The sequence below is a fragment of the Sinocyclocheilus grahami genome, unplaced genomic scaffold (assembly GCF_001515645.1).
Source record: "Sinocyclocheilus grahami isolate Dianchi unplaced genomic scaffold, SAMN03320097.WGS_v1.1 scaffold751.1, whole genome shotgun sequence".
Lineage (NCBI taxonomy): Eukaryota > Metazoa > Chordata > Actinopteri > Cypriniformes > Cyprinidae > Sinocyclocheilus > Sinocyclocheilus grahami.
Genome location: NW_015505930.1, coordinates 493,339 through 504,935, shown reverse-complemented (window position 1 = coordinate 504,935; position 11,597 = coordinate 493,339). Strand labels below are relative to the sequence as shown.

The following is an 11,597-nucleotide window of genomic DNA, read 5'->3' as shown; positions in this document are numbered from 1 at the left end:
ATATATATATATATATATATATATATATATATATATATATATATATAATTCTTTTGGATGCACATACTGTATATATGCAACATATCACCTAGACGACTGCTACACATAAATATAAAACGGAAACGAAAAGTATAGTTTATGAAACCTTTCAATCTAGCAGTTATGAAATGCATCTGGGAATAGTATTACTATCATAGGAGATTGTGGAGAAATAAAGCTCTTGAAAAATGCTGGCACTCTGCATTTAAGATGAGAGTGTGCGTCAGAGGTGTTTTGATGGATAGTTTTGTGAGGTATGTGACCTATAACAGACAAAAATGCAGGGCTACTTGGCTCACACCACTAGGCACATGCTATATAATAATATATAAAGTCCTCTCATATATAAAGTCCTCAATTTATAGACGCTTTAAATTGCTACTTTAAAGAATGCGGCAATTTCAATGCATTTTTATCATGCTATTCTCAATAACACAGTTCTTTGTGAATCAATTCTATTCTTCTCCTGCATTTGATGAATTTGATTACACACTTTTGAAATAGCTGAATGTAGTTTCAAGTATGTCAATTTAGGTCTTTCATTCAATATACATGGTCACAACCACTCATCAGTTCACCAGAAACTAAACTAATGAGGCTTTTTTGCTAGAAGAGGCTTTTAAACCCTGTCCTTTCTCAATATGAATCAAAGTTGTAATCCAAAGAAAACATAATTGCTGCATATTTCTAACTAACAAATTAGTGCCATAACCTCCAGACACAATGTCTCAATCTGCATTCTAAGAAACCCATCTAATAGAGATTTCAGGAGGTATGAGGTTTACTCGAAATGTGTCAGCATTACATTCCTGTTGCAGACATATTGCCTAAATCCCGAGGTTGCAGATCAGTGTAAGTGACACTGTTGCCAGCTTTTTTTTCTTCCAGTGACTGGCCCATGAATTACATTCTAGACAGCTGGAGTGTTCATGTTGCTGTAGAGAAAAGCTGACAGAAGCGCTTAGCTTAGCCCTGCTGCTAAGCACCCATGCTCCCTGCCTCAGGGACCAGACATGATCCGAGTCAAAAATTAATTATGCTTCCTCATCAGAACCACGTCTAGCACTTTTTCAAAGGCAATATATTCTTGAACTTTGCCCTAATTTTGCAACAATCACAAAACCTGAAAGATTAACCACATCGACATTAACAAATACAACAAAAGAACTATAGTTAGAAGAATTCATTTCAAATGGGTCTAAAAATCACATTTCAAATTCCAAAAACTTAAATTAAAATAATACCACAAATGAAAAATCTGTCATTATCTGTCAGTATTAGATCTTTTAAATCTATTATTTTTTGTGGAACGCAGAAATACACAAAATACATTTCACAAAAGAAATCCATGCAGTTTATAGTAAAGAGATCAAAACTAACACAAATCATAAATCAGTCCAATTAGGGAATGAATCATTTAGGCTGATTTGTAAAATCAATGGTTAAAAAAATAAAAATAAAAACAAAAGAACAATTTGTTCTCTGATCCAATTATTGCGTTCAAATCACTGACATAAATTGTCCGGTTACAGCAGTCAACTTAGATTATAAAATAGAGTAAAAGATTCCTTTTGCAAAAACAATTCAAAATATCTCATCTCATCTTTTTCCTACAGAATAAAGAAACTCTGGAAGAATATGAGAATGTAAACAATGACAATTTTCATTTTGTAAATGATTTTGGGGGAACTGCAAAAGAGTTAAAATGTCATGATTGTAATGATTTTTTGATAACTAATGTTAATCATCCCACAGGACCGAGTTCTCTGAATCCCACATGCCAAGATGAAATTTACAAAAAGTAAGGAAAAGGAACCCACTGCTGCTGGGCAAGGTAGAAATTCGTCTATATATATCTTCAGTAAAATAAATAAATAAATAAAATCACTGAGAACCTTTTCAAAATCCATTGATTTCAAGTATGAACTATATCACAGCTTTTACAATTCTCTTTTCTTTCCTCAGTGGCCATTAAGAAGCGATCTAAAGTCCCAGGAGTAATGATCACACAGTTTGTGGAGAACATCCCAGCAGGAAAAAGCCATCCCGACTTCTCTCGCAAACCCATCGCCTTGACTATTCAGGAAGGTATAGAGTACAGCAGCTCAAAGCATCTTTAATGCTGAAAGAACAGACATAATGACTGTGTTTTTCAGAAGTACTCAAACTGACTTTGTTAAACCCTCTCACAGGAAAGCTTGCCGTTTTCAAAGCCATCATCACTGGAGATCCAACTCCAAATGTAACATGGGCTCGAAACAATGGAGATGTATCTGATCCTGAAAGATATGTTGCTTCATATGATCCAGTCTTAGGAGAACATCAATTACAGGTACCGTATTGTCTGCTACTTGTTGAATAGCATTCATTTCTCTTTAAAAATCTACTTGTGTTTCGAATTCTAATGTAATCTTCATTTTTAAAGGAACAGCACTTACTTAAAACTCCCATTGTTCTGTTATCAATTAAAACCGATAGTAATAGAGTATTACTGTATTAATAAAAAGAAATCGTGTTGCCCAATAGATGCCCAATGTTGGAGTTGATCAAGCAGACACATACAAATGTTATGCAAGTAATGAATACGGACGTGCTATAGTCACAGTCACACTTAACGTGATTGAAGGTCAGTACAAAACCTCTAACAATTGTACCTGGGAATTTTATGGCAAGCATAAAGTACAAATAAAACAAGTGAATCAGTTATCTGACTCAGCTGTTTCTGAAAAAAATTTCTCTCTTCTTTTCCAGTTGGGTTCAAGAAGAGCAAAGCAATGCAGGAGGCACGATTAGGTCTGTTTGCGTTTAAGTCTCGAGTGAATCACTAAAGCAATAAACAACAAAATATTTTAAATGCAAACTTCTCCTGCAGAATAAAGATGAATAGCGCAACTATATTTATTTTCAGAGCAACGAGAGAAAGCAGCAGTCGATTTAAAAAAGACCCTGAGGACCCGGTGAGTTCTTGCTGATCATACCAATGATGGTTCTAGCACAACTTGCATTCCGAATGGCCTGTTTATCTGTTTTTTTGAAATGCAAAAGCAGCTGCATGTGTCCAGCCTGACCCTGGATGTCCCGGGAAGGGGTGTTCATGGTGTATTGTGATTTTGCAGAGTCGAACAAATGGAGGAGAGGAAAGATGGAGAAGTTGATGAGAAATTTTGGGAACTGTTGCTGAGCGCTGATAAGAAGGACTACGAGCGCATCTGTGCTGAATATGGGGTGACTGACTTCCGCTGGATGTTGAAGAAACTGAACGAGAAGAAAAAGGAAATAGAAGAGCAGCAGTCGCAGGTGCATTTAAAATAAACGATGAAAAATTATTACGTACTGTTGAGGGATATTTATATACCTCATTAAAAAATGTTTAGCAAAGGCTTAACGAAATCCATCAAACAAAATAATAAATGTCATAGTTTTCAACATATAAATACACCGGCACTGAAAATGAATGCGACGTGTGAAATATCTCACTGGTCTCTATTACTATTTTTGCTCAAGAAGTGCATGTGCTAAATGCTTCTGTAAATCTAGCCCCTGATGTCTCTTTTGAAAGTTTCGGAAGTGTATTTTTAACTTGCTTTTCCTCCAACAGTACATTGAACACCTGAGCAACCTGAGACATATTGAAATCAAGATGCCTGGATGTGCCGAATTTGAATTTGAGATGGCTCTTAAAGATCAAAATGCCAGAATCTTCCTCTTCAAGGTTAAGCAATAGACACATTTTGATTACAGTAAAAAAAATAAATTAAATAAATTTACAAAACATATCCACATTGTTTTGTCACAGGATGGTGTTATGGTTCCATTTAACACTGATACAGATGAGAAGCATTCTCTGCGTCAAGTCGGCAGGAAATTCATCTTTAGCGTACATGGTCTGAATGCAGAAGATGCTGGATTGTACCAAGTCGATATTGAGGGGGTCAATGTCTTCTCCACTGACTTTAAAAGTGAGCTTTATGCATTTAGAAAGAAAGAAATAGCTCTCCATGCATCATATTTGCATTAAAGTGTAACATTAAAAGGATAGACAATAATTATTTCAGCATTTACTCAAATCTCACATTTTTCCATGTTTAGGGATTTATTTCTTCTGTGAAACACAATATTTTGGAGAATGCCTGAACATTCCATACAATTAAAGTGGATACTGATATATAACATAAGAAATATGATTTATGTGTTGAACAACCTGAAACTTAACTGATACACTGAAATCATCACATTTCAGCTTTCAAATTTTATCTGCACTTGGATTCAAATTTAAAGCATTCAAATAAAGAAAACATAAGTCAACAGCAATTTAAAATTCTACTTGGCATGGAGATTCATGTAAAATATCTCCTTTTGTGTTTCACAGAAGAGAGAAAATGTAATGAGATGTGAGATGTTGTGAACGTGAGTGTGAAGATGAATTTTCACTTCTAAATGAATTATGTCTTTATATGTAACAAAATATATTTTGAGTGCTGACTACTATTTGAAAGTTGCTATTTCACACTTTATTTTAAGGTCCAATCCTCTCTATTAACAAACCATTAGCTATGACTTTTGCCTCAATAAACTCCTAATTTGCTGCTTATTAATAGTTAGTAAGGTAGTTGTTAAGTTTAGGTATTGGGTATGATTAGGGATGTAGAATATGGTCAAGCAGGATATGTGCTTTTTAATTACTAATAAACAGCCAATATGTTAATAATAGGCATGCTAATAAGCAACTAGTTAATAGTGAGAATTGGTCCCTATACTAAAGTGTTACCATCCTATTAAAATATTTCTTTAACTTGAATAAAAACAATTAATGTATATGTTATCACAAAGTACAGTTTTATGTTAAAGCATGCTTGTTTTTGTCTCTACCTTGACAGTTCCAGCGGTAGACTTCTTGGTAAAGATTCAGGAAGTGAAGGCTGTGGAAAGAGAGGATGCCGTGTTTGAGTGCGTCTTATCTGCTCCGTTCCCTAAGATCTCTTGGCTAGGCAAGAACATCCCCCTGGAACAGGGTGAAAAGTATGACATCTCTGTCTCTGAGGACATGCTAATCCATAGACTGGTGGTGAAGGACTGTATGCAAGTGGATAAAGGCATCTATGCAGCTGTGGCTGGAATGAAGTCCTGTAATGCCTGGCTGATAGTGGAGGGTAAGATCAGATTCAGACATCACCCACATTTATCAGATCAATTGATACACATGTTAAAGTGTAAAAAGCCATGTGAGAAATATTCATTAACTGATATCATTGCAATTGACACATTTAACTCCCAGTTAAATAATCACTTTATTGATTCAGAGTAGATTTGATTCATAAATTCAAAATTAGAATCTTTTGTTCACAGGCAAAAGTTGAAATTATTCTAATGAATGAACAATTAAATGAACATTGATTGTTGCAGCATGGACCGACCTGACAAGCACTAATAAATAATTCATTTTGAAACCACAAAATTCACAATTTCAATAAAATGTTTTAAATCTAAATGAATGGGCACAAAAGAAAACTGATTGCTTGCATTGTTTAAATGGTCAATTATGTCCATTATATAATTGAGAGATGGACGTACGTGTGCAGTGTCATGTAGACATCCCGTAAGTTTTCCACTCAATGACCAGAATATTAACACCTCATTCCTATGTTGGTCTGCCCTTGGAACAGCTGACCCAGATCCGAACCAGAGGGGCAAGAAGGCAGCACGCAAAACCACTCAAGCAGGAGGTGGAGGTGCAGACCTGATCAAGATCGCGGCAGAACAGCAGGAGAAGCTGCAGAAGGAGCACGAGGAGAGGATGGAGCAGCTGAAACAGATTCAGGCTGAAGAGGCCGCTGCCAAAGAGGAAGAGAAACCAGCTGAGGAAATAACTGCTGCGCCAGAACCGCCAAAACCGAAGGCTAAACCTAAACCCAAACCCAAGCCCAAGCCTAAACCAGAACCCAAGACAGACTCTGAAGCCGTAGCAGAAGAGCCAGAAGCTGAGCCAGAGGTGGAGGAGGAACAACCAGAATCAGAGGAAGCTGCTCCACCACCACCAGAGGAAGAGGCACCCAGTGAGGAGCCAAGGAAGAGAGTGAGAACTGGGCCCTTGGTCTCAGACACCATTATCGGTAAGATTACTTACCATTTCGATTAGCTGATTCTTTTGACTACATATATGTTTAACTACACAAGAAAAGTCAGTCAATAATAGTGACGTACTCTAAATTTTTTTTTTTTTTACTAAAAAGGACTGCCTCATTAGCTCGGGAAATAAGAGTAATTTGCTCGACAATCAGACTTCACCTGTTGGGCTGTATGTTTTTGATTCACACACAAAAGAAAAAAAAAACACCTCAAATTAGTCATTATAGCTAGGGATTCAGGCTTAGTCATGCTGTCATTTTTAAATTCACTAATAAGAAAGAACTCATTAAATCATTCACTCAAAAATGGGACTTCATCTGTTGAGTTGTAGGTTTTTGATTCGCTAAACAGTCAAATGAACACTCAAATTGATCATTAGCTTGGGAATTGGCTGTTACTAGTCACGCTGTATGGTTTTAATTTACTAAATAGAAAGGACTCAAGAGTCATTCACCCATTAATCAGACTTCACTGGTCATGCTGTATGGTGCCGATTCAATAAAAAAAGTCACCTCCTAAGAGCCATTGGATTGGGAATTGTACATCACTGGTCATACTGCATGTTTATGTTTATGACTTATGTTTATGATTTTTCACTAATAAGAACCAGCTTAAATAAATCAATAGCTTGGAGGATAGGCTTTACTATTCATGCTGTATGTTTTTTTTAAATCACTAAACAGAAAAGGGTTATTTGCTTGAGACTTCTCTGGTCACGCAGCATTTTTCTCGCTGAATAGTAAAGCTGGAAACGCTTTCAGAGTTTTTTTTGGAACTGTTTTGGAACACCGTCCACATCGGCAGAAACATGCATGTGCGGCAACCTGATTTTTTTCCCCATCGCTGTTTTCTGTAGATCTTGCTAATGCATACTTTTTCTGATGACATAATTTTAAGTTTGATAAAACCTTTAAACTTGTCAATGTACCTGTTGTTCAGATCCGGGAGTTCACTTCACCAGTGGACTGTCAGATGTTCATGCCATCATAGGCCAGTCAGCTGAAATGGTGTGCAAACTCAGCAGTGAGAAGTGTGATGGCATTTGGTATAAGGATGGAAAAGAGGTAAGCCCAGGTTGTTGATGCTCAAAGTCCCAGTATAATAATTAATAATACCCAAATAAATAAATATTATTTATTTAGACATGATTTAGCGATTGTATTTATTAAGTAATAATTCTGTTGAAATATCTGTATAGATAACATCCACAGATGATCTGACGATTGTCAAAGATGGAGCAGTCCATAAAATAATTGTATCAAACTGCACAGAGGAGGATGGTGGAAAGTACCGCTTTGAGGCAGATGGACGTAAAACTGAGGCGATGTTGATCGTGGAAGGTAATTAGCATTATATGTACAAAAAAATAGAGGTGCATTTTCTGGTAAATCAGAAACTTTTAAAAATAAACTCTAATGTATATTGTTTTTCAGACCCACCAAGGATGAATCAAGATGACTTGGCTAAGTTCTCAGAGCCTGTGATAATCAAGGTTGGCCAAAAAGCAACCTTCAAAATGGACTTTGTAGGTCGTGAGACTATAAAAGTGCAATGGTACAATGAGGGTGAGGAGATTCTTGAGGATAATCACATCAAGATTGAGAAGTCAGACAGTCACAGTCGCCTTCTACTTGTGAAATGTCAACGCAAAGACAGTGGAGAAATAAAGCTGAAGCTCAAAAATGAGTTTGGAACCATTGAGGCCCTGTCAAGACTCATCGTTCTAGGTTGGTACATGAAAGGCCGTAATTAAGAAGAATGCTGTTTTTATATAGTAAAAATAAAATGTAAAATAACCTGCCCTTAATGGAATTTACAAACATAATCCAATTTATAATCCACAAGGCATTTGTATGCACCGCCTTGAACAAAGACCAACAAGAATTTAGCATTTCTTTCTTGTAATTCAGATAAACCCACCAACCCAATGGGACCTGTTGAAGTATTAGAAGCCTCAGCATCCTGTGTGGAGTTCAAGTGGAGGCCCCCAAAGGACGATGGCGGTTCTCCTATAAAAAACTACTACATTGAACGTAACCAAATTGGACGCAACACCTGGACGAAGATTGGAAATATCCCCGGTGAGCCCCATTATAAGGACACTGACGTGGACCATGGGAGGAGGTACTGCTATCGCATCAGGGCTGTGACTGCAGAGGGCACCAGTGACATTTTTGAGACAAATGACGTCCAGGCTGGCACCAAAGGTGAGGTTGCATGTGTTTAGATCTTAAAATTGAGCATTAAGATATCACTGAAAATGGAAGTAAACACTCGTTATCATAGAAACTGATATATATAAAGGACTAATTTGTTACAGCATATCCTGGACCACCATCTACACCAAAAGTGGTCAGTGCTTTCAAGAACTGCATCACTTTGGCATGGTCACCTCCCACCAACACCGGTGGAACCAACATCGTCGGCTACAATATGGAGAAACGCAAACGGGGCAGCAACTTATGGGGTCAAGTGAACCCCCCTGATGAGCCGATCAAAGGTTTTCTTTAGACCTTAAAGTGCTTTTGATCTGCCATTTAGTGATTTCTATAAAACCTGCTAGGTTTTACTTACCCTTATTTCACTCATTGTCCTCTCCAAGGCAAACAGTATGATGTGAAAGATGTGGTTGAAGGAATGGAATATGAATTCCGTGTGTCAGCAATCAACTTCTCTGGTGCTGGAGAACCAAGCACACCCTCTGAATTTGTGATAGCCAGAGATCCAAAAAGTAAGTCAACAACACAAAGAATTATCACATTAACACATTTTATAAGCATTTGTATGGTACAAGATGTTGGATGTTCAAAACCTGCTGGAATAAAGCACAAAGGAACAAAAATAATTCTACAACTGAACTACCTTGACCTTTTTGTGCTTCAATTTGGGATTTCAGAACCCCCTGGTAAAGTCATTGACCTGAAAGTCACAGATTCCACCTATACCTCTTTGTCTTTGAGTTGGACTAAACCAAAGGAGGAGGAAGGTGTCCAGGATGAAGCTAAAGGTTATTTTGTGGAATTAAGGCCAGCTGAGAACACAGAATGGGGTCGCTGCAACTCCAACCCACTCATTTCAACATCCTATACAATTCTTGGCCTCAAGTCTATGGCTATGTACTGGGTCCGAGTCGTTGCAAGCAATGAAGGAGGTGATGGGGAACCCCGAGATCTGGACAACTACATCATTGCCATGCCTCCACCTGGTATAATATGAATATATTTTTTATAATGTGTACATTACCTGTCAAAAGTTTAGATGCACATCAATAAATTTACATATCTTGTGAATTTTAACATTTAAATTACATTTATGCATTTTGCAAAGGTTTTTATCCAATGCGATTGGAAGACTTAATTTGCATGAATGCTTGAAAATATTTTTGTAAACAAGTATAGATTGTACCAGTATTTTCTTTACAAACCTAAAATTTTAAAAAGAAATATCAGCTAATAAGTGCTTAGTATACATGCGAACAATTCTTTTTCAATTATTCTTTTTTTTAAAACATCCTATGATGCCCCTCATAAAGTTGGTTGAGAGAAATCAAGAGTTTCATAGAACACTTTACTATTAATCTAAATTTTGGAAAATAGTGCTAATAAAAATGTGCATGTGTCCAAAGTTTTGACTTGTTGTATTGGTTTTAAATAATTAATAATCCATTTTAATTAACTTTTTTCACTTTAAATATTTTTATATGAAGATTAATTTGCTACTCCTCAAATCTTCTTTTCAGTAAGGCCAAACTTCACCAATCGCAAAATGAAGAGCTTTATGGTCATGAGAGCTGAAAATTCTGCTCGGGTCAACATAAACTTTGAGGTATCCAAATGCTATAGAACAAAATGGTAGTATTTACTAAACAAGCATTTTCCTATCCTCAGATGACTTTTCTGATTTTAATAAAATATTAACTCTCATTTGCAGGCTTCCCCAATGCCAACTATAATCTGGCTGAAAGATGGAATGCCTGTGTCGAAACGTGTGACCGTGAGCAGTACAGATGGGATGTCCCAGCTCCTGATTCCCAGTGCTGAGCGTTCTGACAGTGGGATCTACACCATCATTGTCAAGAACATAGTGGGTCAGGAGACCTTCAGTGTTGAGATCAGAGTGACGGGTGAGAGATACAGATAAGAGCCAAGCGCATCAGGCCTGAAATCTAATTTGCTTAGTGTGATTTTGCACGCAGAATGTGTCTCCGGATAAACATACTTGTACGTCCTGGAACAACATCAACCAATTAGATTTTAGGGCTACACTTAGCGTTGAGTATTCAGCAACTTTTCACTCAGATTTCAGGGGCTGTTATTATCCGTTCCAGGACCAAAAGCCTGTTTATCAAGGAACATATCCTACTTGGCAAAATCTCTAAGATAATAATGAGAAATATTATGGATTGTGAGGATACCTGGCATTTTTGCAGATGATCCAAAGCCACCTGGCCCAGTGGAGCTGGAAGAAAATGTCCCTGGCACCTTGACAGTTTCTTGGGAACCTTCTCCTGATGAGAAACGAGACAATCACTTGCACTATATGGTGATGAAACGGGACTCCATCAAATGCACCTGGCATTCAGTCGCTGACCGCTTGTTCAACAACAACTTCACAGCAGTCAACATCATGCCAGGAAGGGAATATAACTTTCGTGTGTATGCCAAAAATGACATAGGTCTCTCAGAACCTTCTGAGTCCCTAACATGGGGCGTTGTCAGGAAGAAAGGTGAGCTGGCTGGGACTTCTACCTCTTTTGGTCTGCTCTCGATAAAGAATATTATATGTACTCCTTAAGATTCTTTGTGCAATTTAGTATGTTCTTATCTCCTGCAGAAAAGTTCAGCCTCAACTTAGCCCCATCCAAACCTTGCAACTTTGACTCTGCTCCCATTTTCACGGTTCCCCTGAAAACGCACACTATCCCGGAGAAATATGAGTGCTACATGAGCTGTGCTGTGAGAGGCTTCCCCACACCTCACATCACCTGGTACCGCAACAACGTCAACATTAACACTGACACCAACTACTACATTACTAACACCTGTGGCATCTGTTCCATGCTCATCTTGAGAGTCGGTGCCAAAGACAATGGAGAATACAGAGTAGTGGCAGAAAACTCTTTAGGCCGGGCTGAATGCAGCACACAGCTGACAATCTTAGGTATGTTGACAGAATATGTGTGAAAACACCAGCTGTAGTTTGACTTGGTCTTATATAAGTGTACATACAAGTTGAGCTACATTTACATTTGTGGATATGCGCTCTCTCTCTCATATATATATATATATGTAGTTTGATATATAAGTGTACATACAAGTTGAGCTACATTTACATTTGTGGATATGCGCTCTCTCTCTCATATATATATATATATATATATATATATATATATATATATATATATATATATATATATATATATATATATATAT

The 11,597-nt window shown here is 37.2% G+C and overlaps 1 protein-coding gene across 1 annotated transcript in view; it reads left to right on the top strand.

Moving 5' to 3' along the window:
* LOC107561018 (immunoglobulin-like and fibronectin type III domain-containing protein 1) overlaps positions 1–11,597 on the top strand; it is a 22,187-nt gene that overhangs the window by 1,603 nt on the left and 8,987 nt on the right. The window contains exons 2-23 of the mRNA XM_016245348.1: positions 1,795–1,873; positions 2,005–2,127; positions 2,232–2,371; positions 2,566–2,665; positions 2,791–2,832; positions 2,948–2,996; positions 3,156–3,336; positions 3,638–3,751; positions 3,836–3,998; positions 4,917–5,189; positions 5,703–6,149; positions 7,105–7,229; positions 7,364–7,505; positions 7,599–7,892; positions 8,076–8,372; positions 8,486–8,665; positions 8,768–8,896; positions 9,062–9,370; positions 9,905–9,990; positions 10,096–10,288; positions 10,595–10,891; positions 10,999–11,325. Of these exons, the coding sequence (XP_016100834.1) occupies positions 1,825–1,873; positions 2,005–2,127; positions 2,232–2,371; positions 2,566–2,665; positions 2,791–2,832; positions 2,948–2,996; positions 3,156–3,336; positions 3,638–3,751; positions 3,836–3,998; positions 4,917–5,189; positions 5,703–6,149; positions 7,105–7,229; positions 7,364–7,505; positions 7,599–7,892; positions 8,076–8,372; positions 8,486–8,665; positions 8,768–8,896; positions 9,062–9,370; positions 9,905–9,990; positions 10,096–10,288; positions 10,595–10,891; positions 10,999–11,325 (4,060 nt within the window). The 5' untranslated portion in view covers positions 1,795–1,824. The remainder of the gene's footprint in view (positions 1–1,794; positions 1,874–2,004; positions 2,128–2,231; positions 2,372–2,565; positions 2,666–2,790; positions 2,833–2,947; positions 2,997–3,155; positions 3,337–3,637; positions 3,752–3,835; positions 3,999–4,916; positions 5,190–5,702; positions 6,150–7,104; positions 7,230–7,363; positions 7,506–7,598; positions 7,893–8,075; positions 8,373–8,485; positions 8,666–8,767; positions 8,897–9,061; positions 9,371–9,904; positions 9,991–10,095; positions 10,289–10,594; positions 10,892–10,998; positions 11,326–11,597) is intronic.